Source organism: Cnephaeus nilssonii, assembly GCF_951640355.1.
Source record: "Cnephaeus nilssonii genome assembly, chromosome: 5".
In the NCBI taxonomy this organism is placed as follows: domain Eukaryota; kingdom Metazoa; phylum Chordata; class Mammalia; order Chiroptera; family Vespertilionidae; genus Cnephaeus; species Cnephaeus nilssonii.
This window is the reverse complement of record NC_137076.1, coordinates 31,898,100-31,926,094: the sequence shown is the minus strand read 5'-3', so window position 1 is coordinate 31,926,094 and position 27,995 is coordinate 31,898,100. Positions and strand designations below refer to the sequence as shown.

General features: G+C 55.3%; 3 protein-coding genes across 8 annotated transcripts in view; 1 reads left to right on the top strand and 2 right to left on the bottom strand.

Moving 5' to 3' along the window:
• Positions 1-3,545: 3,545 nt before the first annotated feature.
• Positions 3,546-9,397, bottom strand: POLR2E (RNA polymerase II, I and III subunit E). Its single transcript, XM_079772882.1, has 8 exons — positions 9,173-9,397; positions 7,878-8,052; positions 5,949-6,064; positions 5,226-5,306; positions 4,845-4,903; positions 4,670-4,748; positions 4,354-4,438; positions 3,546-4,027 (listed from the first exon to the last, which is right to left on the bottom strand). The coding sequence occupies exons 1-7, from the start codon at positions 9,227-9,229 to the stop codon at positions 4,373-4,375; spliced, it is 633 nt and encodes a 210-aa protein (XP_079629008.1). The 5' UTR covers positions 9,230-9,397; the 3' UTR covers positions 3,546-4,027; positions 4,354-4,372.
• Positions 9,398-18,470: 9,073 nt separating this feature from the next.
• GPX4 (glutathione peroxidase 4) lies at positions 18,471-20,894 on the top strand. Its single transcript, XM_079770902.1, has 7 exons — positions 18,471-18,601; positions 19,594-19,688; positions 19,762-19,906; positions 20,036-20,187; positions 20,299-20,323; positions 20,506-20,565; positions 20,640-20,894. Exons 1-7 carry the CDS (start codon positions 18,518-18,520, stop codon positions 20,670-20,672), a joined length of 594 nt encoding a protein of 197 aa, XP_079627028.1. The 5' UTR covers positions 18,471-18,517; the 3' UTR covers positions 20,673-20,894.
• A 1,668-nt stretch (positions 20,895-22,562) lies between these two features.
• Positions 22,563-27,995, bottom strand: part of SBNO2 (strawberry notch homolog 2) — a 67,617-nt gene continuing 62,184 nt past the window's right edge. For all 6 annotated transcript variants that reach the window (XM_079770895.1, XM_079770896.1, XM_079770898.1 and 3 more), the window contains 15 exons: positions 27,649-27,840; positions 27,215-27,384; positions 26,715-26,846; positions 26,100-26,235; positions 25,868-25,980; positions 25,686-25,757; positions 25,498-25,606; positions 25,244-25,318; positions 25,020-25,163; positions 24,556-24,650; positions 24,387-24,479; positions 24,073-24,204; positions 23,731-23,807; positions 23,274-23,464; positions 22,563-23,179 (listed from right to left, as the gene is read on the bottom strand). In XM_079770895.1, the coding sequence (XP_079627021.1) occupies positions 22,710-23,179; positions 23,274-23,464; positions 23,731-23,807; positions 24,073-24,204; positions 24,387-24,479; positions 24,556-24,650; positions 25,020-25,163; positions 25,244-25,318; positions 25,498-25,606; positions 25,686-25,757; positions 25,868-25,980; positions 26,100-26,235; positions 26,715-26,846; positions 27,215-27,384; positions 27,649-27,840 (2,201 nt within the window). In that variant the 3' untranslated portion in view covers positions 22,563-22,709. The remainder of the gene's footprint in view (positions 23,180-23,273; positions 23,465-23,730; positions 23,808-24,072; positions 24,205-24,386; positions 24,480-24,555; positions 24,651-25,019; positions 25,164-25,243; positions 25,319-25,497; positions 25,607-25,685; positions 25,758-25,867; positions 25,981-26,099; positions 26,236-26,714; positions 26,847-27,214; positions 27,385-27,648; positions 27,841-27,995) is intronic.

Below are 27,995 nucleotides of genomic sequence, written 5' to 3'. Positions count from 1 at the left end.
GAAGATGGAATCTTTGTACGGGGCTTATGGAAATGCAAAACAGGGCAGCCAATTTGGAAAACAATCTGGCAGTTGCTGGAAAGATTATCCAGTGTTTCCATATAACCCTGCAATTCCCCTTGTAGGTGCATATCCAAGGTACTGAACACATGTCTGCACAAAACCTGTTCACAGCAGCATGGTCTAAAGGTGGACACTACCCAAGTGTCCAACAGTTAATGAACAGACACAACATGGTCAATCCACACACTGGAATATTACTCATCCATGAAAAGGAGAGAAGTACTGACACTCCCTAAACCGTGAATGAACCTTGAAAACATGACGCTCAGTGAGAAGCCAGACACAAAAGGCTACACAGTGTGATTCCATTTATGTGAAATGTCCAGAGCAGGCAGATCCAGACAAAAAGTGGGTCCAAGGTTGTCAGGGTCTGGGGGATGGGGGTGACTGCTGATGAGGATGGTTTTTTTGTTCCAAATCTTCTGCAATTTATCAATCAAGAATACATACGGGCATGTATCCTTGGCAAGTAAAATGAGTAGTGTAACATCACTTACAGCAAGGTGGCAATATTAGCTCAATATTATTGAGCTATCCTACAAATTAAGAACTGACATATCAGCCCTGACCGTTCTGGCTCAGTGGATAGAGTGTCAGCCTGTGGACTGAAGGGTCCCGGGTTCGATTCCAGTCAAGGGCATGTACCTTGGTTGTGGGCACATTCCCAGTAGGGGGTGTGCAGGAGGCAGCTGATCAATGTTTCTAACTCTCTATCCCTCTTTATTCCTCTCTGTAAAAAAATCAATAAAATATATATATATTAAGAATTGACAAATCAAGGACATAATGAAATAGAAGGCTGCTACAAACCAACCGATTTTATTTTTTATTTTCAAATTGATTTTAGAGGGCACGGGAGAGAGAAAAAAGAAACATTAATTGTTTGCCTCCTGCAAGTGCCCCTACTGGGGATTGAACCCAAAATGTGGGTATGTACTCTGACTGGGATTTGAATGGGCAACCTCCTGGTGCACGGGACGACGCCCAACCAACTGAGCCACACTGGCCAGGGCCAAAATAACTGATTTTAGACATAAAGACTGAAAAAATTTAAGAGCAAAATAAATGAATAGTGCTAAGAAAAAAAATTATTCATTAAAACCCCCCCCAAAAAAAAAACTGACAATGAAATCAAGAAAACACTAAGATTCAGTTAATAGATTCTGCACAAGATCTCAACTTGGATCCTTAAATTTAGACAATATTTAGACAAGCAAAATGCTACTTGATTAAATAAATACTCTGATATGCATTGAAACCATTTTTTAAATTGTATGATCGGTGTACAGGACAATGTTCTAATCAACTGAGCCACACCGGCCAGGGCAACACTGTACTTTCTTGTCCAAAAAACCCAAACGCAAAATAAGATGATTTGTAACATCATAGTCAATGGCTTATTGCATAGTTTCTGGCTTACTGTTATACTTCAAGTCCTAGTTTTCCAACCACTAATTTGCTTCCTAGTTTTCAAAAATTATTAAGGCCTTGGCCAGGTAGCTCAGTTGGTTAGACAGTCATCCCAGTACCAAGGTTGTGGGTTAGATCTCTGGTCAGGGCACACACAAGAAGCAACCAATTAATGCACCAATAAGTGGAACAACAAACTGATGTTTCTCTCTCTCCCCTCCTTTCTCTAAAATCAATAAATAAAACAATTATCAATTAATTTATTGGTATACTCAGTGCTACCATAGAGTAACTAGAAGACGAATTAAAGTGTACACACTAAGCCTGACCTCAGCTTCAATGAGCCTTTTCTTCAGAAGGAAACTGCACAAATGTATCTCAGAGCATGTTTTACTTTAAGCATAATGAGCGGTCACCAATGCAGCCATACATGGTCCTTATGTAAAGCCTCAGGAACACACGTATATTTTGCAAAAGAGAGCAGACTAGGCAAACAACGAATTGATTCAGGGAGAGCAGAGCTAAATGGCCCAATCCTATATAATAAAATCCTAACATGCAAATCAACTGAACCCCCCCCCCCAATGACAGGGTGCTATGATGCACACTGACCACCAGGGGGCAGCTCCTGCATTGTCTGCCCCCACCCCCCCAGAGGGAGGCAACCTGCAGCAGCAATTTGGGGGGGGGGGGGGAGCAGCCAGCGGCCGTCAGCCAAGGTGGGTACCAGTGGGGTCCCCCCGATCGCCCCATCCACCAGTCACCCCACAGATTGTCCTGATCGCCAGCCAGGCCTAGGGACCCTACCCTATATATTGGGAATGGTCTCTTAGATTTAAAAATTAAAACCTGGCAAGGCTACTCCAACACTGAAAAAACAGGATGCAGCAATGACATGCATGGACTCTGGCTTGCACATTTTGTGGTCAGCTCCGATTCTGACACTTATAATGGTATGACAAAGCCAATTACTTAACTTCTCTCTGCTTCAGTTTTTCCACCCATAAAATGGAGAAAATGGGATTACTGCCTCAGAAGAATCATGTTATTTACTACTTTTTATAATCAGGGCAAAAAAATGTAGCTGCCCATACAAAAGATGCCTTTCACCTGTATGAAAAGTATGGTCACTAGTACATGCAGTGTCCTAGATTGAAAGGGATGTCCGACTGCTGGTTTAGGCCCGACATCCCCAAAGGCGTCCCAGATTGAGAGGATGCAGACCGGGATGAGGGATCGCCCCAAACCCATGCACAAATTTCGTTCACCGGGCCTCTAGTCCTATATAATCCTATATAACAAAAGCCTAATATGCAAATTGCTCGACCTGGGTTCGCCAGCTCACTATGACGTGCGCTGACCACCAGGGGGTGGTGTGGAACACGGTGGGTGTCGGCGATGTGGCACTGGCAGTGGGCAGCAGTGGAGGCGCTGCTGGCCGCAATGGACCGAGTGGGACCGCAGTGGGATAGTGGAGCAGGTGAGCGGGTGGCACCAGGCCAAGGCGGGTACCATTGTCATCCCAATAAATTCAATTAAAAAAAAAAAAGGCAACCTATATAGCCAACCAAAGTGACAGCAGAAGTGAAGTGGGAAACAGGGGGTGGTTGTTGGAGTTGGGATTGCTTTTGGGGGTGATGTAATGTTCCAGAACTGGTGGTGATGTGTGCATAGCTGGGAACACACTAAAAATCACTAAACTGGGTACTGTAAATGGGTGAATTGTATGGTGATTATGTGTCAATAAAGCTATTAAAGTATATGCATAATTTCTTTTAACTTGGGGGGACTGTGTCTTCTGGAACCAGACACTCTAGTGGGGGAGAGGCTCGTTGGACCCCAAACTTCTGGGCAAGAAAAGCACAAGGGAGCATAGCTAGAAGTGAGCACTGAACATTAATCCTGCCTTTTGGGTGAAGGGAGCGGACAGATGCACCTTTGCATTGTGAACACTGGACAGACAGCCAGGTATGGCTGTGGCAGTTTGCAGGTGGGGAGCAGAGTAGGGGTCATAGAGACCCTGTCTTGAAGCCACAACAAACCTGTCCTCCCATTTTTTAGACAAGTGAAACTGTTTACTCAAAATACCTTTAATTTAAAAACACCCAGCTTCAATACCAACTCAAATCCAGAGGTGTTTTAATCTCCCTGCCTGCTGTCCTCAATGGGTCAGGGACAGGGCCACTGTGAGAGGAGCACAGAGAAGGGAAGCTGGAAATGGGGGCTTACCCGGAGACCGGACCCAGGTCCCACTTGTGGGGAGCCAGCTTGGAGTGCCTGGGGGGACAGGCAAGAACATAGGACCATCTTGGTTGCTGGCTGGCTCACTGGCCTCCCCTCAGCATCCTGTCCTCTTGAGGAACCATTTACACAGGATCCCAGGTGGGGCTCAGTGTCCATGTGAGGCCACAAGGGCCCTCAGCCCAGGAAGGCAAGCACACAGCCTGCTTTGGGTTCCAGAGGAGCAGCAGGTAGGTTTCCAGGGTTGAGCAGATCACAGCAGGACAGACCGCCTGGGTAAGGTGGTTACAGTCCATTTGTCTGTTTCCCGGGGCTGGGGGAGAGAAGAAAGGGCCATCACGTGATTAGTCTATCACATGGGTTGATACCCAGGGGCAGGTGCCACTCCCTCTGGGCCCCACAGGAGGTGGATAGTGACAGGCTATGGTGGAACCTGGAAGGAGAAGGTTAGGGCAACGAAGAGGAAAGCAGGTCTGGAAAGAAGGGGCTGAGCTCAGAGCTCTGGGTCAGAACATTAGTGGGGCAGGTAACAGGTGGGGCCCACTCAGGCAAAGACTTGGGTCCTTCCTGCACCACTAGTGTACACAGACACCCCCCACCCCAGCACAGACCCCCCAGCTGGGGTGGCATCTGTCTTACCTGCTAGGTGGTAGGATGGCTACTGTACCAGCCGGTAGGTGATGTATCTGCCTGCGGTTTCACTGGGCCGGATGATCTTCACTACCTGCATCAGAATGAGAGCAGGGCTGGGTAGGGCCTCCCCAGGGACCCATGTGTGTGTGGGGTTTGGTGGGGGCAGCAGCAGGGCAGATGGCACCAGGACCCCGAACAGGAGAAGAGACTTGGGGGTAGCCCTGATTCTTCAAAAAGCTGGGGGAGGGAGGGAGGTCCTGAGGCTCCTGCCCAGGAGGAACAAGGCTGGGGGTAGGGCTCTCCTGCCAGGGTAGTCTCTCACCTGCCCTCTCTTTATCCCAAAGTAGCGTGCCACAGGGTCTCCAGCCTGGATCCTGGGCAGCTGGTTTTCTCGGAGTTTACTGGGAAGCTCGGTCAGGAAAAAAGCCACGTAGGGCTGCCTGGGAGGGAGGGAGGAAGCCCAGAGGATTGGGGAGGGGAGAGGATAGAAAGGATACTATCTGGCCAGCAGCTCCGTCACCTCCTCCTTGGTCATGACGACATGCTCTGGGACCAGCTGCCAAGAGAACAGAACCTGTGTCTCCAGAGGGCCAGGACCCCGCTGTGCCCCACACTCCCACACAGGGGAGGGGTACAGTGTCCTTCTCAGCTAGTCTACACCCCACCCATGACTGTCATGCAGAGGGGCCTTGGGACACAACCTGGGATCCCCATCCCCAGGTCAGCAGTGTGGGCTGGGAACCCACATTCTCAGCAAGGCTCAGGTAACGCTGCTGCTGCTCTGGACCCGGGGCCACACTTTGAGAGCCTGGCTCTACTTCCTTTACCATCTCACCCCTCCCCACCACCCACCTTCCCCCACCTTCCCTAGGCCCCACCTCGTGCTCCGTGATGTTGATGAGCAGCTCCTGCTGCAGAAATTGTTCCAGGATGTACTTGGGGGCCATGTCGACCAGGGACTGGAAAAGAGATCCTCAGACACGGCCATGCCCCACACCCCGCAACACACACGGGACTGGAGACCTAGCTCTTGTTTCTTCCTCAGAGGACATGGCAAGTGGGAAAGCTGAATGTGTTTGATCCTGTACCTCAACAAGAAGCCAGGCATCATAAGCTAGGCATTCCCATTGCATGCATGGGGTTCTCCTCACTGCCCTGGCCCTTGGCACATCTTCAGACCTCAGCCTGGTGTCAGGAAATGAGTTTCTATCAGTCAAATGAGTCCAGGAGGTTGGTCCCTGAGCTGGCATGAGGCCCCTTCCCAAGAGAGGACCAAGATGGCAAAGACTCTGGGCAAGGACCACAGGCACGGGGAAGAGGGTGCTCACTGCTCCTCCCATCCCACTTAGGCCTCTCCAACCACAGATGGGGGATGCTGGGCCTGCTCTGGGGATGCCCCATGCTGCCCACAAAGGACAGCAGCTCCTTCTCAGACCCTGAGCTCCCACATTAGAACGTAGGGCCAGAGGCAAGTGCTGCCGAGGGTGCAGTGGGTGCCCTGGAGGAAGACAGCGGTGGGCCTCTTAGGCGCCATAGGAAAGTGAAGCTTGGGACAGAACAGGAAGGGAAGTGGTCAGGCTCTTTGCTGTGGGGGCACCCACCTGCTTGGCAGAGGGTGTCATGCCCTGCTGCACCACGATGAGGGCTCGGGTGATGTTTTCCTCCTGCATGCGTTGGCAGTACACCTTGATGGTCTTGATCCCCACCTTGGGCTCCTCTGCGGACAGAGTGCATGCTGGTCCACAATGCCAGGCGCCTTACCCACCCCTTCCCAGGCATGTGTGGCACCCCTCTGAGGCCTCAGTTTTCCTGTTTGTAGAACAGGGAGCTGGCTGTCTCCAGGTCACCAAGCAGCTGAAAGGTGCCTATGCCCCTGGACTTCAGAGGTCCCTGTCTGGAAGTGGGGTCTGGAATCTGGGTTTAGTTGGGTGCCTCACTGGTTCCAAGGTTTGAGAACCCCAAGCTAAGTGGCTTGTTTAGTCTGGGAGCCCACAAAGTGCATGGCTGGGTGTCCAGTCTGGGTGCCCACAAAGTGCATGGCTGAGATGAGGTTGGTTGATCTGCCATGGAGACAGACCACCCATCCCCAGGGGTAGAAGTCCTTATGTTTTCAGTAGCATTAGGGGCCTGGGGCTTTGTCACTAGAGAAACACTGGACCCTATGAGCTTAGCAGGTCAGCCACTGGGCTCTGGCCACCAGGATTCAGGTGAGACTCCTAGCTGGGCCTCTGTCTCCTGTAGTGCAAATCACTCCACCGATGAGCATATCCTGGGCTGAGTTGTGTCCTCCCAAATCCCTATGTTTGAGTCCTAATCCCCAGTACCTCAGAAGGCAACTAAACTACTGTGTTTAGTAAAGGAGCCTTCAAAGAGATAATTAAGGTAACACGAGGTCATGTGAACCCTGATCCAATCTGACTGGTGTGCTTCTAAGAGATTGAGACAGACATTAGGGACCCTGTGAGGACACAGGGAGGAGACGGCCACCGTCTAACATGCTAAGGACAGAAGCATCAGGGGGAACCAACCCAGCAGACACCTTGATCTTGGACTTCTAGCCCCAAGCGCTGGAGACAATAGAAGTCAGTTGTTTTAGGACTCATCTGTAGTGTTTTGTTATGGCGGCCCAGCAAACCAATACAGGCAGAAACTTCAGCCCTGTCCTGAAGCATGTCCCAGAGGAGCAGTGACACCTCCAGTGTCATCAAACACCAGGAAATGCAGGGAGAACTCCTACTCCAGGGAGAAGCTAATCCCTGACAGGTCTGGAGCTGGCTCTGTGGGAGGCCTGTAATTAAGCATTAAGGTCTCAAATAATTGTATCTCATACACCGGGACATTTATCTTAAAAAGTGTCACCAGGTTCAGCTCTGCAAATGTTTTCTGCCCACCCCCTTCATTCTAGGCATGTAGTTGACACCAAGGTGCTGAACACAGCCTGGTCCCCCAACTTTTGCAGGCCTGAGAGCGAGGCTGCCTCAATGGGTTAGGTGCTAAAACAGAGGAATACAGGGATCCCATGACACCCCTCAGTGGGCTCTTTGCTCAACCCAGGGCTCAGTGGGGATCCTGGAAGAGGAGGCACCTGAGTGTAGTCTTCAGGGACAATGACTGGATACTGAGGAGGCAGAGTGAGGAGGAAAGGGTGTGGTGAGGCGGGGGATAGGCAATAACTCTGCAACGGTGCAGGAAGGAGCTGCAGGGAACACAGGCGCTGAGAGTGGAAGCTGGGCTGGTGGTGGACTGAGGAGGAAACAGTGGGTCTGAGGTCAGGAGCTGGGGGATCGCCTGGAAGGCCTATGAAAATCATGGTCAGAGAAAACAGCCAAGGAATAGAGAATGGGGATGGGGACCGAGAAGGAAACTGGAAAAGGTACTCAGAAGGGTCAGAGATCAATGGCGTCACCCACAGCACATAAGGTGAGGGGGAACGCTCTCCTCTGGGTCAATGTTACAAGCTGGATCCTAAGCAGGCCCTCAGATGGCTCTACCAGAACAGTGACCCCCTCAGGCACCAGCAAGACACTCACCTGGGAAAAAGACAAACATCTGGTCAGTGGGGTCATCATTGTGGGCCACCAGCACTGTGAGGTCCGTGCGCCGTGGCCGCCCTTCACTTGGCTTGTCCCCAAACTGGGCCTTGAACTCCTCTAGTGTCTGGTCCAGCTCATCCTGAGTCACCAGGTAGCCTCGGTCATGGCACAGCTGTGGACAGAAAGAGCCAGGTGACCCCAAGGGAGAGGAGGAATGGCAGCAAGAGCTTGGGCCCAACGAGGCCACTGTGAGGACAATACAGGGAGTTTGGGGCTCAGTGTGGCAGGTGTGTGTAGAACCCAGAAAAGAGGGATGAAGCAGGTAGAGACAAATATGGGGCACACGCCAAGACAGCCATTGTGCCAATCCAGTTAATCAGCTGCCATTTTATCCTGAAAACTGAGGCCGTGAGAGGCTGTGATTAGGAAGCAGCTGCAGAGCTGGGACTTGGGTTGGGGCCTTGGGGTCTGGGGCAGAAAAAGACAGGCTGCCTGGACAGTTGAAAATCAGGTAAAAGCATGAGGGCCAGTAGTTCTAGGACTCATCTCGGAAACTGGGGCTCTTTAGTGGGCTGACAGGAAGAAGATCCAAGTCTGGTTTGGCTCAGTGGATAGAGCGTCGGCCTGCGGACTAAAGGGTTCCAGGTTGGATTCCGACCAAGGGCACATGCCCGGGTTGCTGGCTCAATCCTCCCCATAGGATACGGGATTTGTTCAGGAGGCAGGCAATCAATGATTCCCTCTCATCATTGATGTTTCTATCTCTCTTTCTCTCTCCCTTCCTCTCTGTAAAAAACAAACAAAAACAAAAAAAACGTAAAGAAAGGGGAGGTGAGAGCTGCTACTCAGCCTGGCCTGCCTGAGGCCCCCCATATGCCCTTTCCTCTGTGAAGTCCCCACAGCCTGCTTCTCTCTCAGGACCCACAACACTGTCGGCCTGTAGCACAACTGTTTCAGTCCCTATCTTTGGGGGAGCTTTGCAAACGAGTGGAGAGGGAGAGAGGAAGAGCGAGCGCCGGACCGAGATCAAACCACAACCTGACCAGAACTAGAACCCGCAACCTTTTGGTGTACAGGACAATGCTCCATCCGGCCAGGGCTCTAATAAACTCTTTTAAAAGTCCTTTACAGGGTTCGGCATTCTTTACATGGACAACACCGTGACACAGGAGTTAGCAAACATCCGGGTAGAGACCCCAGACTCCCGCTTCCGCCTCCCTGCGCCGCTCGGACTCACGACTGGGCCCCGAGGCCCGCGCTCACTGCGCTCGCCAAGCCCCGCGCGCTCTCACCTGCATAATGGTCTTGCGAATCTTCCACAGCCGGTAGGTCTCCTCCTCGTCATCCATGCCTGCCTACCTACCGCCGCTCGCACTCACTGCGCCTGTGCCCGCCGGGACGCACGCCGAGACGCACGCCGACTGGGCCTGCGGCGAAGCCCCGTTCAGGCCCCCTCAGCCTCTCCGTTTAGGGCTGTCGCCAGCGAACGCCTGAATGCAACGACCTTTGGGAGAGGCAGTGCTAAGGGCAGCCCGAGCGGCTGTTGGCTGTGCCCGAGGAGTGCGAATGGCACCGCCCACTCGCGCTTTGGAAGCTCTCGCGTGGGTTTGGGAGCTCTCGCGTGGCTTTGGCTGCTTCTCTGGAGTTCCTGTTTCTTCTCAACACCCGTCTCCGGGCGGCAGTTTAGGATCCCAACTAGCTGAGGCGAGGAAGCTGAGGCTGGGGGAACTGAGGCCCAGACCGAGCCAGAGGCCTGCTCTCCTCTCAGGACCCCTGGGGCTGCGTAGTAGTCGCCCCATAAATGTTTGTGTGTTCAACTGTAGGGGGTGCTTTCAGTTGGTTCTGGGCCGTGTGCAACCTAATGGTCCCAGCCTCAGTTTTCCCATCTGTACAATGGATATAATAAACTGTCCCCATTTAAGAGCGTTAGCTGACCCTGGCTGGGTAGATCAGTTGGTTAGAGTGTCTTTCAGATAAGACAAGATTGTGGGTTTGATCCCTGGTCAGGGCACATACAAGAATCAATCAATGAATACATAAATAAGTGGAACAATAAATCAATGCTTCTCTCCCTCCTTCCTCTCTAAAAAATCATAAACTTAAAAAAAAGAGAGAGGGTTAGTTGAGAATCTAAAGGGACGACCATGTTTGGGAGGAGGTTGGCATAGGTCCTAGTGCTTATGACATTCTCCCACCTCTGTCCTCTCCCCGTCCTGTCTCCTGAGCTCCAGCCCTGTCTCTGCCTGGATCTCTCCCTGAGTTCATACAAGAGGCTCACCCAGCCCAGCCCCTGTCACTTTGGAGGCCATCGGTAACTTCTCATTCAGTAATACATTTATTCAATCAGATATTTACTGAACAACCACAGGGCAAGCACCCCCTTAGGTTCCAAGAAGAGAAAGGATAGACATGGTGAACATATTAGACAATAATGTGAGAAGGTGACAATGCTTTGTAAGACGAGCAGGCCGGCCATGGGAAATGGGAGGTTTGCAGTATCAGACAGGAGGTTAGGAAAGGGAAGGAGAAGTTCCAGCAAAGGCCCAGAGGAGGAGAGGGAGGGAGGTGTGGCTGTCTGGAGGAAGGCGTTATCAGGCAGAGGGTACAGTCTGTACCAAGACTCTGCAGTTGCATCTTGCCTGGTTGGCAGCAGGAGGCCTGTGGAGGCAGGGTAGGAGAGGAGGTCAGAGGGTGGAGTGGGTCAAATCTGGGAGGCCTTGTTGATTGAATTGAAACATTTGGGTTTTATATTCAGGGAGACCAGGGAAGGGGCTGGGGAGGATGTCCTAACCGGAGAGTGGGGAGCAGTGGTCCGGATCCAGGTGTCCTGAAGGAAGCACCCACAGGATTTGTAGGACAGGACGTGGAGATGAGGGCAAACAGAGCTGCCCTGACTGGGATGGAAAGACTCAGTGGGCAGATAGGGAAGGACTCTTCGATGTGCAGAGCTTAGGGGGCTCTGGTGAGACCCCAAGGGGAGACATTGATGAAATGGGGAGGATAGGAGTCTGGAATTCAAGGTGAGGTTCAAGTGGAGACAGACATGTGGGCACTATGGGCACAGGGTGGAGACTGGAGCTGGGAGCCTGAATGAGTTCACTGGGCAGATCCAGACCGGAGGCCAGGAGGAGGAAAGGGAGCTGGAGAAGGCAGAAGTGTGCACAGACCCTGGACCGGCTGCATGGGCTCCAATCATGGCTATGTGACCCAAGGCACACATTATTTAACCTCTCTGTGCCTCATTGCCTCCCTCCCCCGTGCCACAAGCAGCACCACTTCCTAGGGTGACCTGGCTAATGACTGAGCACCTGACACTAATGTTATCTAAGTGCTGTTCCATAGAATAAGGGCAGCGGGGGGTTGCCAGGTGTTCTGGAACCAGGTGAAAAGGTGTCCGGAGGAGGAATAGGGAGCAGCCATCAAAGCCACCAGGCAATGAGTCTGACCAGGCCTGAAGATTGGGCAGAGGTTTAGCTAAGTGGGTGTTGTTCATGACCATGAGGAGAACAGATCCAAGGAACGGGTGAATGGAACGCCTGGATGGGGCAGGTTTGCAGGAGGAAAGGAATTGGAGATGTGGCTAGATGCAGAGAGGAACGGGGGAAGGGTGGGGGTGACAAAGTTGGAGAGTGAGAAGGTCAGGGTGGGTTTTAATAGGAAAAAGGGCTCACAAGAGCAGGTGGGCCTCAGGACACCAGAGAGGCTGGCAGAGCCAGACCACAGTGCTGCTGACTCCGAGTCCTGCCACTGATCAAGTGGCCTCAGCACCCGGACACAGAGGAGCAACCTGCTCCTTCACACCCCTCACCATGCTGTGCCACCTGGTAGAACCTGAGGCCCAGAGATCAGGCCCCCACCCACACACTCATGGGTGGGCATGTAAGATGGGGCAGCCACTGTGGAAAACAGTCTGGTAGCTGCTCAAACAGAGTTACCACGTGATCCAGCATTTTTACTGAAACCGGACATCCAATGGGTCTGAGCTGCCTGTCTCTATTTGAGCCAATTAAACAGAGGCAGGGTTGAACCATACATGAGCATTTATTCCAATAATGCCAGCAGTATGTGAGAGCAGCAGGTCATCCACAAAAATCTGCTCGACTCCTTCCCATAAGCCAGCCACTTATATCGGGTAGGAGGACAAAAATTACATGGGAAAGTATAGGTATTTTTTTTTTTTGAAAGCATAGAATAAATTTATCTTTTTTTTTTTAATATATTTTATTGATTTTTTACAGAGAGGAAGAGAGAGGGATGGAGAGTTAGAAACATCGATCAGCTGCCTCTTGCACACCCCCTAATGGGGATGTGCCCGCAACCAAGGTACATGCCCTTGACCGGAATCGAACCTGGGACCCTTGAGTCCGCAGGCCGACGCTCTATCCACTGAGCCAAACCAGTTTCAGCGGGAAAGTATAGGTATTACAGGCATGGAGAAGTAGGCCAGGTATAATGGTTACTAGGTTACAGGCAACGTGGGCTGGGGTCGAAAGGGCGGGCAAAGGGCAGGTGCCTCCTGGGCCAGACTGTTTCAGCAACAAGGTTGTTAATCTTCCCATGATGACAGGCAGTTCTTGGAAAAGGAGAATGGACTGACTGCATTCCTAGGTTAACTTTTATTTCCCGGGGCATATAGCTCTCAGCCAGGTCAGAATGTGCTTCTCTAATCAGAACAGAACAATCACGGTTAACAGAGCATGATTAATATTTCTTACAATTTATAATTATAGCTAGTCCCTGTTAGGTCTGATCAAATAACTGAATCGATACCCTCCCCCCTGGGAACCAACCTTTATTTAGTTATTTATTTTTTAAAAAATTTATTTTATTGATTTTTTACAGAGAGGAAGGGAGAGGGATAGAGAGCTAGAAACATCGATGAGAGAGAAACATCGACCAGCTGCCTCCTGCACACCCTCTACTGGGGATGTGCCCGCTACCAAGGTACATGCCTTTGACCGGAATCGAACCTGGGACCCCTCAGTCCGCAGACCGACGCTCTATCCACTGAGCCAAACCGGTCTCGGCTGGGAACCAACCTTTAGGCCATTTCGCTATGGACGTTCCCTTTTGCTGAGACCACACTTTACTTGCTGAGACCACATTCCATTATCTCTCCCCTCTGGACCTGCACAGAGAATTCTCCGCCTAGAAAAAGCCCGCCAAAAGTTCTTTAAAAACCGCTGATTCCTGTCACAGGGTGCTGGAGCCGTCTGGGGCTCAGCCACCTGGTGTGCGGATGATTGAATAAATTTGTAATTCCTCACCATTCTGGCCTCGTGTGTTCCTCCTTTGGCGACCTAACAGTCCCCACTATTCTATTTCTGCCCTTAACATTAGGAGAAATGAAAACATGCCCACACAAAAACTTCATAGCATTACAAAGCCAATAGATGAAAACAACTCAAATGTATATCAAGGGATGAATGGATAAAGAAAGTGGTCCATCCACACACTGCAATATTACTCAGCCATGAAAAGGAATGAAGCACTAACACTCGCTACAACATGAATGAAATTTGAAAACATGATACTCAATGAGAGAAGCCAGATACAAGAGGCCACAGAGTGTGTGATTCCATTTATGTAAAGCTAGGGGCCCAGTGCACGAATTTGTGCACCTTGAAAGGAACTGTTGGCTGCGAGGCTGCGACGCTGCGGTCAGCCTAGGAGCGAGTCTCGGCCCATCCTCTGTTCCTCAGCCCAGCCCCTCCCGCCACAGCCACGACCAGGTCCCCTCTCTGCTGGCAACCCCTGCTGCCTCCGCTCCCACGCACTATTGGGCGGTGCCAGCTCCACTTGCAAGTGGAGCTGGCACCGCCCAATAGTGCGTGGGAGCGGAGGCAGCAGCAAGGAGCCATTGGGGCCTGTGCCAGCAATGGGTATGAGTAGCGGCTGCTGCTCCATCACCTCTCAGGAGCAGGGGTAGGTGGAGAAGCCTTCAGGGGCGATCAGGGACGGCAGCTGCTGCTCACACCCGCTGACTGGCACTGAGCGATTAGGACTGGTGCCAGGCACTGGCAGTGGGTGCGAGTGGGGCCGTCACCAGCAGCGGGTATGAGAGGCAGCTGCTGGCCCCAAATGCCTCTCAAAAGTGGGGGAGGTGGAGAAGCCCTGAGGGGTGATTGGGACCGGCACTGGCAGCAGGTGCGAGCACAGGTGGGACCACGGCGCACGGGAGCAAAGAATTTTTAGTAACCACCAGAGGCTCGCCCCGATGACAGTGACCAGTGCCCCGCCTTGGTCTGCCCCCCCCCCCCCCCCCGCTCACCTGCTCCACCATCCTGCCGCAGCTGATGCTCGTCATGTGCCACGCACACCCCTTGGTGGTCATTGCACGTCATAGCAACCGGTTGTTCGGTTGTTCAGTTGTTCTGCTGTTCCGTCTATTTGCATATTAGGGTTTTATATATATAGATGTCCAGAACAGGTTGTTATGCAAAGTGTGATGTCCCAGAAAACCTCAGCATATTGTTCTTGGATTCCAAAGAAATAACCCAGAAGACTGGCTGTGAAAGACATAGGTTTATTAGGACTTCCGCACACACCAGTGGCTGCTACCGGTGAGGTTGAACCACAAAGCCCCACCCGGCCTGAGGACTGGCTGAACCTGGGTGGCCCTGGTGCTATTGTTTTGCGTGACACCCAGACTTTCCAAATACAAGGTTTTATAGAGGACAGAAAACAGAGAAAAACAGGACAGGCAGGAGGAGGGGAATGTGTAAAGGCTGTGTGAGATCAAAACAATGTTTTCTTGGCTGAGGAGCTAGCCAGGCTCACAAGTGTTACAGGGCAGTGAAAAGCTAGGAAAATTCCACGGCAAGAGGAATAGGGAAACTGAGACAAGAACTTTAAAACAAGGCCTAACAGTGTGGGCAATTTACAGCCAGCTTGTAAATAACAAGCCATTATCTTCCCTAGCCAAGGACACTAGAGAGCAAATGGTTAAAAGCCTCCCTAAGGAGAGAATGCAGGAAAGGGGGAGAGAAGGGGAAGTCTTTCTCACCCACTAAACAAAGAAATCAGCTGTTTTAAGGAAGGGAAAAGGAAAAAGGGCAGTTTTTTGTTTTTTTTTTTTTACTCCCTAGGCAAAGAACACAGCAGGCTCAAGGCTTAACAAGATAAAATTGCCAGGTGTCTCTCATGATTTCTGGGAAGGCCACAACAAAGTAAAAAGGGACCTTGAGAATTAATCTGTACCAAAATACTCAGCAGGGGACTTTTTATTTATTTTTATTATTTTATTATTTTTTATTTTTATATTTTATTGATTTTCCACAGAGAGGAAGAGAGAGGGACAGAGAGTTAGAAACATCGATCAGCTGCCTCCTGCACACCCCCCACTGGGGATGTGCCCGCAACCAAGGTACATGCCCCTGACCGGAATCGAACCTGGGACCTTTCAGTCTGCAGGCCGATGCTCTATCCACTCAGCCAAACCGGCCTCGGCATCAGCAGGGGACTTTTAAAAAATGTTTTTATTTTAGAGAGAGTGGAAGGGAGAGGGAGAGAGAGAAGAACATCAATGTGAGAGAAACATGAATCGGCTGCCTCCTGGACGCCCCCTACTAGGGATCAAGCCCACAACCTGGGTGACCTCCTACTGGGATTCAAACCACCTTTTGGTGCATGGGACAGTGCTCAACCAAGTGAGCCACCCCAGCCAGGGCTCAGCAGAGGAGTTTTTAAACCTATAGGCAAGAGGGTATGTAATGTCTCAAACCCCCAACCAACTTGCTCTTCAGATTAGTTGAGAGCCCATTCGTGCGTGTTATGCCAGATGATAGATTTGCTTGCCTTGCTTCTTTAATAAATTTGATTACCTTAATAAATTGGTTTTATCACAACCCAATCAGGGCCTCTCATTTAAATTCACTTATATGAGAAGATAAGAACCAGAGTGGGACAGCCCTCTCCTGTCTCAAGATGCTGTTTGATAAGACCTCTCTGGTCTTCTGTGAGCGGTGCCTATAACACAAGGTCTCACAGTCCACTTGATAGCCTTCACTTTATTTCCTACAAGGGAGGGGGAGTTGGCACTTGGGAAGGGGCCCATGTTCTTTTTTTAAAAAATATATATTTTTATTGATTTTTTACAGAGAGGAAGGGAGAGGGATAGAGAGTCAGAAACATCGATGAGAGAGAAACATCGATCACCTGCCTCCTGCACACCCCCTACTGGGGATGTGCCCACAACCAAGGTACATGCCCTTGACCAGAATCGAACCTGGACCTTTCAGTCCGCAGGCCAACGCTCTATCCACTGAGCCAAACCAGTCAGGGCCCATGTTCTCATTTACCATACTCAAGCAAATCCACAGACAGGAAGTGGGTTAATGATTGCTAATGATGATGAGGAGTGACTGCTAATGGGGACAGGGTTTCTTTTCTTTTCTTTTTTAAAAAATATATTTTATTGATTTTTTTACAGAGAGGAAGGGAGAGAGACAGAGAGTCAGAAACATCCATGAGAGAGAAACATCGATCAGCTGCCTCCTGCACATCCCCCACCGGGGATGTGCCCGCAACCAAGGTACATGCCCTCGACCGGAATCGAACCTGGGACCCCTCAGTCCTCAGGCTGACGCTCTATCCACTGAGCCAAACCGGTTTCGGCGGGTTTCTTTTTTATATAAAATTTTTTAAAAATTAATTTCAGAGAGGAAGGGAGAGGGGAGAGAGATAGAAACATCAACAATGAGAGATAATCTTTGACTGGCTGCCTCCTGCATGCCCCACACTGGGGATCGAGTCCTTCCTGGAACTGGTTGCCAGTCTGGAAAGGCCTCTGGCCAGTGGGCAACTCACCTTCCTTACTGAGGGACTTCAGCCACCACAGGGGAGCCTCTCTGAAGCCTTGAGACTGCCCCAAGACCCCATGAATTCCATCTGTAAGATGGGGTCCCTTTGGGAAAAGCTGTGAAACCTCAAAGGCAAACCCCTCCCAGAGCCTGGGGTGCACTTTCCCCACAGGGCAGCTGGGGCCCCACAGACTTGTTGTCTCCTCCCCTGTTCTTATCTTCTATGTATCTGGGAGGAAGTCAGGCATGGGGTGAAGCCCTCACCCTCCATCTCTTACCCTTGGTGTACTCCATGGGGGGCTCACCCTGTGCAGTTTTTCTGGCAACTCTGAAATGGATAACAGCAAATAACAATGGATCACAACTTAACCCTTTGCACTCGCTTGCTTTTTTCTCGATTCCTTTATTCTAATGCTAACCGTGTCGAATCACACTCGACATCCGAGTGCAAATTAAACAAAAGTGGAAACAGCTGTTTTTTCTTCCTAAGGACCAGACTGTCTGGGATACCCAGTGCAGCCAAGGGGAGGAACTGAGGAGGAGGGTTTCCTGAGAAGTGAGGAGGCCCAGCTGAAACAATGCCCCCACCCCCAGGGGTGACTCCCAGAACGCTGGAGGCCCCGCTGGAGGGAAGAAGCCATGATGAAGACCATTGTGCAAGAAGGGGCATGTAGCAACCGGGCAGGGGAACATTCTCCTTCTACTGCCTTTACCACCCAACTCCACCGGCAAGCTCCCTGCTCTGCCCTTTGACAGGCCTGGGTCAGGGGCAGAGGGAGGGGGCTCAATGATTCTCCCAAATGAACCCAGCCCCAAGAGTCCTGCCCCCTGCCCTGGATTCTGCAGAAATGTTCATGGGAGGGTCCAACAAAGCGATAAGAAGTTGACAAAGCATGAAATTGCTGCAACCACTCTGCAGTCCCAGGGTCAAGCTCCAGTCATGGCTGGGGGATGGGGGCAGCCAGGCCTGCTGTGGAATTCCATGACTCAGGTCCTAAGAATGAGGTGGGTCATTTTTCTGCCCTTGTGGCCAAGTGCCTGAGCCCAGAGGTGGGGCTCTCCCGTGCTGTGCACGCACCGCCTGTAATGTAGAAGTGGAGACGTTGTTCTGGGGTTGTTTTCCTTGTAAGCACACACCTGGGCATCCCCACGTGTTCTCCCTGGGGGGCGGGATCCCACGGAGCCCATTTTAATGACTCCGCCTACCCCCGCCCCCCCGCCAGGGCTCAGGTGTGACATATAAGTGGCTAAAGGACCGTGACGCTCCCTCCCCGCCCCCCGCTGGCGGACACTGCAGCAGTGGGCGACTCTGGCCGGGGACACCCGCCTCTAGGTGACCCCAGGCCCTCCTGGGCGCCCAGATGGAGCCGAGGGGCCTCGCGCAGTCCCCAGTTTGGTTTTATTGACATTAAAAACAAAACCCCAGTTTTCAATGAGCTGGAGCGATTTTTCCGCAAGTTCAAGACCCCTCCCTTGGGGTTTCCAGTAGTTTCTCAAGTTGTGTGGCACCCCGCGGCGCTGTGGTCAACTACCCGGTAACTGTCAACGGGCCACCAACGAGCCGCTTGCGTGGAGGCGGCCGCCCACCCGCCAGCGAGCATGCGCAGTCACAGACAACAACAAAACCGCAGCCCGCTCAGGCCCCGCCCCCACACGCCCCTCACCCCAGCCTCCCAATGGCTGTCGCTGTCACGCGTCACAGCGCCCTAGCGGCTGACCAATGAGGGCGCTGGTGGGCGTGGCTGCAGGATGGGAGGCCAGGCGCGCCGGCGCGCGTCCATTGGTCGGCTCGGCGAGGGGAGGAGCCGCTGCCTCCGGGCTGCCCCCGCCGCCGTGATGAGCCTTAGCCGCCTGTGCCGCCTGCTGAAGCCAGCGCTTCTGTGTGGTGCTCTTGCCGTGCCCGGCGTGGCCAGCACCATGGTGAGTGCGGTGCCGGCGGCCGGGCCGGCGGGCCGTTGGGGCGGGCGCGCGGCCTCCACCGTGGCGCACAGGGCCACGGTGACCTTGGGTGGGAGCTCGCTGGCCGGGCGCAAGCGGGCGGCCGTCGGGACTGTGGGTAGCGCGCGGGCTGGGGTACAGGCAGGGTCATGGCTGGGGGTCTTGGCTAGATGTGAAGGGCTGAGCGGTCGGGACCCTCGGGCCGCGCAGGGGCTGCTGCGTCGGGACAGCTGGGGGCCCCTAGGCCACTGGCCCCAGGCTGGGGCCCGGAGAGTGGGGGAGCCCCTTGGGCTGGTTAATCCGGGGTCACGCGCCTCGGGGCGTCACCGCCCCTCCCCCGCCCCGGGGCACTGCGCGGTGGCGTCACAGATGGGTGGCCGGAGTCCTGGCTACCGGCCCTTTGTCCCCGGATGCCGCACTTGGTGGGCACAGGAGCGTCCGAAGGGTTGGCATGGGCCGCGCAGCCGCCGGCTCCCCGGGTCGCTGCAGGCAGCGGCGCCGGTTGCCGGGCAGGCGGCGGCGGCGGCGCCGAGCCCTCGGGCGGCGGAAGGCTCCAGCTTACGATCGCAGGAGGACGCGCCCCCGCCCCCGCCCCCGGCGGAAGGAGCCTGGTTCCGTGAGCCTGGGGCAGGCACTGCCCGCGGCCTGGAAGAGTGACTGTTGTGTCGAGTATCAGGATCCGGTGCGCGCGGGGCCCCCACACTCGGTGGCGGTGTTCCCCGCCCTCTGGGGCACCTGATGGGATCCCCAACCCTCCCTGGGCCTTGGTGTCTGCAGTTAAATGCGCCCCGCGCGCAGGTTGCATGCACCTTTGAGGAGGAGCTCTTGCCTTTTTCTTGCCCCAGGGTCCTGTCTGTCTCAGCAGGGATCCACCTGGGATCTCCTGCGGTGGGGACCTGGTTGGACGAGTTGGCCGGGGTCTTTGGGCCTCGAGGTCCCCCAGCCGCTCAGCTGCTCCCGTGTCTGTCTTGCAGTGCGCCTCCCGTGACGACTGGCGCTGTGCTCAGTCAATGCACGAGTTCTCAGCCAAGGACATCGACGGGCGCATGGTTAACCTGGACAAGTACCGGTGGGTACCTACCTGCCTGGTGGGGGAGGCAGAGGGAAGGTCAGCAACTCTGACCACCCCATCCCACCTCCAGGGGCTTCGTGTGCATCGTCACCAACGTGGCCTCGCAATGAGGCAAAACAGACGTAAACTACACTCAGCTTGTCGACCTGCACGCCCGATATGCTGAGTGCGGTTTACGGATCCTGGCTTTCCCTTGCAACCAGTTCGGGAGGCAGGTGCGTGGTCCCAGTGTCCCTGTTGTGCGGGCGTGGGGAGAAGGTCTGCCCGTGGAAGGGAGGACTGAAATGGGGTACACGCTCCCCCCACCACACACTGACCCCAGTACCTTTCTTTGCTTGCCACAGGAGCCAGGGACTAATGCAGAGATCAAAGAGTTCGCTGCCGGCTATAATGTCAAATTCGATATGTATAGCAAGATCTGTGTGAACGGAGATGATGCCCACCCTTTGTGGAAGTGGATGAAAGTCCAGCCCAAGGGGAGGGGCATCCTGGGAAAGTAAGTGGGGGGAGGAGAGGGCAGGGCAGGATGGTTCCCCAGGGGCTGAGGGGGGTGGCGGGTGGCTACAGTTGCCATGGGGTTTTCTCATGACTTCTTGCTTTTTTTTAGTGCCATCAAATGGAACTTCACCAAGGTAAGGAAGGGTTTTGGGGGACAGAATAGGCCAGGACTGTGTCCAAGGCCAGCTCACTGCCCCATCCCAAGAGGCCCTAGGCCTGGCCCTAATGGGGCAGCAGGTGGGGGCTGCTTGCTTGCCCCCAGCCCTCTTGCAGGGGCCCCACAAGGCCTCCTCTGCTAAAACCCCATGTCTCGCAGTTCCTCATTGACAAGAATGGTTGTGTGGTGAAGCGGTATGGTCCCATGGAAGAGCCCCAGGTAGGTGCCTTTCCAGGGAGCCTGCTGGGAGTGGTGCCTTGGGAAGAGATGTTCTGACCCTGCCTCTCCCACAGGTCATAGAGAAGGACCTGCCCTGCTACCTTTAGCTCCACAAGTGTGCACCCCCCACATCTGAGCCCACCGCCTGCGCCCCTCGGAGCCTTCCACCCGGCACTCATGACAGTCTGTCTAAAAACCAGCCCGCTGGTGGGGCAGACCCGAGAACCCGGCGTGCACCTTTGCCGGAGGAAGGCCCCTCGGCCTGGCCTGGCTCGCAGCTCTGCACCCCCAACCCTGGCTGCCTTGTGGGAATAAAACATACAAATTGGCTTGCGGGGTGCTTCTGCCTCCCTGGGAGGTCATGGGGGTGGAGTTCCCTTGAGGTTCAGATGACTGCATTCATCCTGCAGCCCTGCTTCTAATCTTGACAGCCCCACCCCTTAGGCAGTGGCAGAGCTGATAATTCTTCTTAACTGGTGCTATTCCTGGCCCAGAGCCATGATCTGAGGCCTCCTTTGAGGCCTGCCCAGGGCAGTGGTCCTTCCAAGTGGGCCAAGGTGGGAGGGTGAGGGAGGCAGGCACCTGGAGCTCAGCTTCCGCCAAGCTGCTCCTGGCTCAGAGCCATGCTGGGCAGGGCCTGCTCAACAGACTGGCCTCATTGTATGGACCCTGAACCAGGGCACCCAAGCCTGCTCATGGTCCTCATTTGGTGTAATTGGGGAGTAGTCCACAGTCCTCCCTAAGAGGATGGGGGATAATTTGAGGCCAGCTGGTGGGGAGTGGTATTGCTGGAGAGTGATTGGGCCCCCATCTTCCAATAGCCTCAGGGAAAGCCTGCAGTAGGTGGGGACCTGCCGAAGGAGGTGCTTTCTGCCCTCTTGTCAGCTTCTTGGCTGGGGGCAGTCCTTTGCCCCTGGACCAGAGGCCTGATGTGCTCCCACAGCTCCAAGGAGGGGCCTGGTGTCCATTCCTGCCTTCAAGACCAGACCCAGCTCCGGAGCCCTCCTGTCTCTGGGCTGCCCCGCCTGCTGGAAGGAAACCCTGGGGGGAAACAGATAGGCCAAAGCCTGAGGAACTGGTCTCACCACTATGAGGGTCCCAGGTGGGCTTCATATCTCTAGTGGGCAGGAGGCAGTGTCTGGTCCAAGACATCACGAGCCTGGCTCAGCTGGTCCAGAGGCAGCTGACTTACGCTGGTGCCAGGACCACAGCAGGCAGTGGCCCTAGTGGGTGGATGTATTTCTCCTGCCTGGCTTGTTATCCACAAGGCCAGTGAGTGGGATGAGCCCTTGTGACTGAAAGCAATGCCCTAGGGAGGGGTGTCTGGGCAAAGAGTGGTCCAGTTTCACTCACACTCCTATGCCTCGCGGATGGTAGCCATCCCCTGACCTCATTGCTCAAAGTGGGACCAGGCACCCTCCACCCCCACCTCCCCTCCTTACCACCCTTGTGGGCCAGAGGAGCAGACAGCCTAGGAAGTAGTGAAAAGGCACATATATTTTAAAAAAGATATTTTTACATATATACACTGAATTATAAATACACATAAGAAACCAGGGGCTGCCCACCCCTCCCTCCAGCTCCCCAGAGATTCTGAGGTCTGGAAGAGGCAGCTGGGCAATAATTTAGAGAGCAGGGAGGGGGGAATTGCATATATTAATGGGGGGTCTGCCTCTCACAACCTCCCAGAGACAAGGCCCTGAGAACTGGGGGTTTCCTGAGTTTCCAGCTCTTAGGGGCCACCCAGTTTTGTGTATTTCAGGGGTTCTGGCGTTTCTAGGCCTGAAAAGGTGGGCTGGGGAGGGGAGCCCCACCCAGGCCTGGAGGGCAGGATAGGAGGCACATAGAGGGCAGCTCCACCCCCCAGGCCCTGCCTGAGCCCTGAGTGGGACATACACACCTGCTGCCGCATTGGGCAGGGTGGCAGCATCTCGGATCTGCCCAGGCACCGACCAGGAAGGCACTACAGTGGAGGCCTTGTTTAGCTGGATGAGGGGCACCCTAGCCCCCCTTCCTTTCAGTAGTTGGCAGGGGAACCCGAGCCCTGCTCACCACCCACTTTGGTACTAGACCGTATCTGTGTAGATGTGTATTACAGATAAGCTTCATCCAGGAAGAACACCTGGCTGGGGCACAGCCCAGGCCTAGGAATTGGGAAAGGGGGGGCTGAACTGGATGACGCTCTGCCGCTCGGGGCCCCCCCCACCCCCTGGCACCCCTGCACCGCCACCCAGGGGGCCAGGGGGCTCTGGGGGCGGCACAGCATTGAGGGAACGCAGCATGTCCTCTAGCACCTCCTTGAAGTTGATGTCGCAGCCCTGGTGCACGAGGGTAGCAGGGTCAGCTGGAGCATCGGGGGTACCCAGGAGCAGAGTGGGCGCAGGGTCCTGGGGCAGTGGAAAGGCGAAGGGTGAGGGCGGTGGGAAGACCTGGGCTGGTGGGCTGTATGTGAGGTCCAGGACCTCTCCAGGACCACAGGGCAGCGCCAGTGGGCACAGGGCGGGTGATGGCACAGGGAAGCCCTGGCCATGCGCTTTCTTGCGCTTCACGTCTGCGTCCATGTGTTGCAGCTCCTGTAGCACACGGGGCACACAGCCCTCAGGGATCTTGATGCCTGCAGGGTGTATGGGGATGGCAGGTCAGGGCCTCTGGTGCAGAGCCCACCAATCCCCATAATCCCCTTTCCACTGGCATGCCCACCCACTCACCAACTTGCTTCTTCTTGTCCTTGGTCTTGAGGCGAACAATCTGCAGGTAGCTGCTGCTGGTGACATCAGCCATGACAGCAGCGATGCGGCCCCACACGCGCAACAGTGCCCCGCACAGCATGTAGTGGTGCCGCAGCCTCAGGCCCTGCACACAGTCCTTGCCTTCCTGCACCAGCCGGCATTGCCGGTTCCTGTGTGGCAGGCAGGCAGGGCAGCTCAGACACTCAGTGCCCTACACACCTACCCATGACAACCTGCAGGCTCCTCCCCGATTCTAGCTCAGCTCATCTCTGTAAGTGCCACCTCTTGGGGGCCCTGGGATACCCCAGATGCCCAAAGGGCCCCTTACTCTGTGTGGTGTGTGGGACCATCCCTAGCAGAGCTGCCCAGAGAAAATGGGGCAGGACTGTCTAATGCAGTGTGCCCCGTACCCACTCAGTCCAATCCCGGTCCTCACCACGAAGTGTGGCTGCAGTGCTTCAGTGACAAGGTGTAGTTACTCTCCCAGAGCTCCCTGGCCTCCTCCGCCGTCACCTAGGGGGACAGTCAGGTGAGACCCTGAACGAGACCCGTCCACACTTCTAGTACACAACTGGGGAAACTGAAGCCTGGAGTGCCCCAGGCCGGCTCATCTCCAATCTGGCAGCCCCCTCCTGGTGGCCAGCTGGGCTGGGCACAGAGCGCAGGCCTGGGGCTGCAGAAGCCCCAGCAGGGAAGGGTCACAGCGGGATACATAAGCCCAGAGTCATGAGCATCCTGGGGCCTCCCTGCCTGCCTCCTCTTCCGTCCCCATCCCTACCCGGTGGAACTTCCGGCACAGGCTGTCGAAGGTCTCCAGCTGACTCTGCCGGCCGATGTTGGGCTTATACACGGTGAAGAGATTGCTGCGGTTCTGCTCAGCCAGGAGGCAGCTCGGTTTGTTGCCACGAGCCTGGGCAGGGGGTCTTGTGAGGTTGGGGCAGACAGGGACACATCCCAGGTGGGGGTTCCCATGGTGGGTGTGTGCTGGGGAGGGGATGAGGCTGGAAGCTGCCCCCCAGCCCCCCGCCGTACCCCACTTCCAGCACTGTCCCCATTTCCCCAAGCCTGGGGTCCTGCCCCAAGTCTGCCCACCTTATAGGAGAGATAGAAGCCATCATGGGGACCTGTCAGCTCCAGTGACCTGGTGTATGCCTCCTCCCACTTCAGGCCACGGTCCACAGTGATCTGCCACGGCACGTGGGTGTTAAGGATGGGGGTGGGGGCGCGGGGCCGGGGTCAGGGGAGGCCGGTGTCTGCTCACCTTGTAGAAGATCACCTGCCCGTCCTGCGGGTGTCCGGGGGCCAGGAACACCTGCTGGCTCTCCTCGTAGATCTCCTCGATGCCTGGAGCCAGGTCTGGGGAGAGGACACCAGGTGAGACGGATGCCACCGGGAGGGTGGGTGCCTGGTGCTGCTCAGCTGGCTCTAGTTCTGGGCTTTGGGGGGCACCAACCCCAAGTTCTCAGGTGCCCCGCAGAGGGAGAGGTTCCCCAGCAGAGTCAGCCTGGCCCAAAAGACAATGAACCCCTCAGGATCCCTCCCCGCACAGCTGTCCTGGGGGCAGTTAAGTAAAGTAGGGGTCTATGCTCTCTGTAAATGTTACGAATAAAAGCTTTATTGGTACGAGGCTCCCTTGGCCCTTGGTGTTCTTGGTGAGGGCCTGGTGTGTGGGGTGGCTGGCTGTCGGTTCCTTTAGGCGCTTCCCTCTCCCTTGGTGGCACTCACCCAGGATGCCCATGTCGTATTTTCCCTCCTTCTTGTCCACCTCAATGAGGTGGTCGAAGGTGTCAGAGAAGTACTGGAACAGTGCGTTCTGCTTGTACACCTCCAGTCCCAGGATGCGGTTGAGGAACTTGGTGATGGAGCAGTCTGCAGGGGCAGGAGGGCCTCAGGCTGCGTCATCTCCACCCACTCCCTACCCAGCCCACTGGAAGGTGAGGGGGACTCACCCTTCTCCACATCTAGGCAGCCGGACCTGGACTCGCGCCCACCGATGCCAACCGATAGCAGGCCCTGCTTCATGTCTGCAGAAAGAGAGGGCTTTCACACGTGCCTCTGGCCCTAGCCCGCCCCAGGTCCCTCTGCCACCAGTGTCCCTTTGGTGTGTGTCAAAGGGATGTTTGGACACAAATTCAGTCTACCAATCCCGGTGCCCCACACTGGTCCTCAGTGAGACCCCCCATGTGCCACATCCGCAGCTCACCCCGGAAGAAGGCAGCGTCCCCTCCTGGGTAGCCCTGGGGCAGGGGCACCTTGTTCTCCATCTGGCTCAGGATGGTGTTGAGGACGCAGCTGAGAGCCCGGGCACCGTACTGAGCAGAGAGGCCAGATCAGAGGTTGTGCTTGGGTATCCAGGAACCCGTCCTCTCCAAGCACCAACCTCCCGGGTACCTTGTTCTCAAAGTTGTACTTGCTCAGGTCTCGGGACTCAGTGGCGCGGCGGTCCCCGTGCGTCAGAGCCCCCTGCCAGGGATGGGGAGCTGTCACACCCTTTCTCACAGGGAGCTCCCCCAACAGCCCCCCCCCCTGACCAGCTCTCGCCCAGCTCACTCTGGTCCAGCCCAACCACTCACCAGGCTCTCCAGTCGCTTGGCGACAATGGAGGCGAACCTGCGCTCCCCAGCCAGCTCTGAGATGAGGAAGATGTATTCTGGTGCAGAGACCTGGTTGGATCGATGGGTTCGGCCTGGAGACAGACAGAGGGGGCTCTCAAGGGTTGCCCCAGTGAGGCAGGACCAAGGCTAGGGCAGGCCTGGGGCAGGGAAAGGGAAGAGGCCGGGCATCCTGGGGAGGGGCAGGGCTCACCAAACTGCTGGATGGCACGGTCTGCACTCCAGGGCAGCTCAAGTGTCATGTGGACCCGGCGCCGCTGGTTCTGGACCCGACGGTCGGCTTGGAGGGAGACTCCAGAACTGGAGGCCTCTGAGATGATGGCCACAAGCTGGGGGGACGCAGACGGGTCGGGTTGGCGTGATGGGTGGCGGTCTTCTCTTACTCTCCCACGTACCTATGCCCTGGGTCACCCTGATGTATTTAGGGTGACCCACACAGCAAGTTGAGGTACCTTCCATCTGGGGGGTGGGGTGGTGGCCACATGGGCTTAGAATGGAGTGTGGACCATCCCTGGGTCACTCCTGGAGGAACTGGCTGCCCACCGATGCCCACTTTCCCTGTTTCCTCAGGTGGCTTCCACCAGGACCGAAGGCAGGACAGCCAGGGAGGCCTGTGTCCCCCCCACTCAGGCACACATGCACACTCGCATGCACACAGCCATAACAAGGACGGGGGGTTAGTGGTCCAGAGGTAGCCCCTTAGGAATCAAGACTCCTACGCCTCCCCTGTCCGGGGCCTCTCTTAAGCTTTTCCTCCCTGCCCATGTGCACTGGCACACAGGGGTACCCTGCCCCCATGCCCCCTCACCTTTTCCCCTTTCATGAAGCGCTCCTTTTCCCTGAGGTTCACGTGGTCGATGGAGAGGCCCTGCTCGGCCCGAGACTCGAAGGCAACAGTCCCGTCAGACCTGGACACCACACGGCCCTTCCTACCCGTCATCTGTGGCAGGGCAGGGACAAGGGCAAGGAACAGGTGTGTGTGAGGGGAGGGGCCAGAACATGGTCTCTGCCCTGAGACCAACCACCTGGGGCTACAAAGGATATGAGGTGGCACAGAGGCACAGCCCAGGAAAGAGCAGTTAGTGTGGGTGGGAAGGGAGGACATGCAGGGAAAACTGGGGGTGGGGGTCCAGCCTGGGGCCCGAGGACTGCACCCAGAACCCACAGGCCCAGGGGCACACAAGGTGCCGTGGGAAATGGGCACTTTCTGCCCCCCAGTTGCCCCCCACCTCAGTGTTGGCAGAAACTTGGAGTGGCCGCCAGGGGGCACCAAAACCTCAGTCTGGGTGGGGGGCCCCCAGAGCTCACCTCGGCCACATGCTCAGGGCCCCCCAGTTGGTCTATGAGCTCATCCAGGGTGTTGACTGGCAGTTCCCGGCCCAGCACCAGCACCTTGGCTAGCAGGTCCTGCTTCAGCTGCTCCACCTGCTCTAGGATGCTGGGGCCGTGGGGGTCCCGCTGTGGGGGGCACAGAGGGCCTGTGGGGCCACAGAGTCAGGAGGGACGGCTAGGTGACCTGCCCACAACCCCACTCACAGGACTCAGCCCACTCAAAGGGGGGTCCCCGCCAGACTTGGGGACAGCCAGGTGCAGGGTCGGTGTGGGGGCCCAGACATTCTCCCTAACCCCAGACTGTCTGTATGAACCCAGCTTTGCTGCTGACCAGCTGTGGGGTGCTGACTTCCCCTCTCTGAACCTATTCCCCGTATCAAAAGAAGGGAAATGTGGGTCACAGGTCTCACCACGGTCGTCAGCAGGAAGCCCAATGGCATCCACGATGACCACGTCATCGTCCACCAGGGATTCGGGGGAGGAGTGGAAGTCACTGTCCAGGCCAGCATCCGACTCGGTACTGCTGTCATCGCTGATTCGGATCACACCTGCTGCCTCATATGCTGGCCTGCACGCCTTGGCCCCACGGCCCCTCGGCCGCCCTGAAGGGGAGGAGCCAGGGGTCACCTTGGCCCAGCCCTGCTTCCCCATCCTGTGGGGGTCTGCCCTGGGGTCCAGCACATGACAACTCATGAGCGGGCAGTGTGGCTAGAGGCTGCCCCCACCAGTTTGCCCTGGGAACCTGCGGTCGGGGCAC

What these genes read in the sequence shown, in the direction of transcription:
- POLR2E (XM_079772882.1), bottom strand. Translation starts at nt 9,229, where the DNA reads ATGGATGACGAGGAGGAGACCTACCGGCTGTGGAAGATTCGCAAGACC. An exon ending in GATGTTTGTCTTTTTCCCAG is followed by an intron (nt 6,065 to 7,877) that starts GTGAGTGTCTTG and finishes CTCTGTCCGCAG; the next exon opens with AGGAGCCCAAGGTGGGGATC. An exon ending in TGACACCCTCTGCCAAGCAG is followed by an intron (nt 5,307 to 5,948) that starts GTGGGTGCCCCC and finishes TCTCTTTTCCAG; the next exon opens with TCCCTGGTCGACATGGCCCC.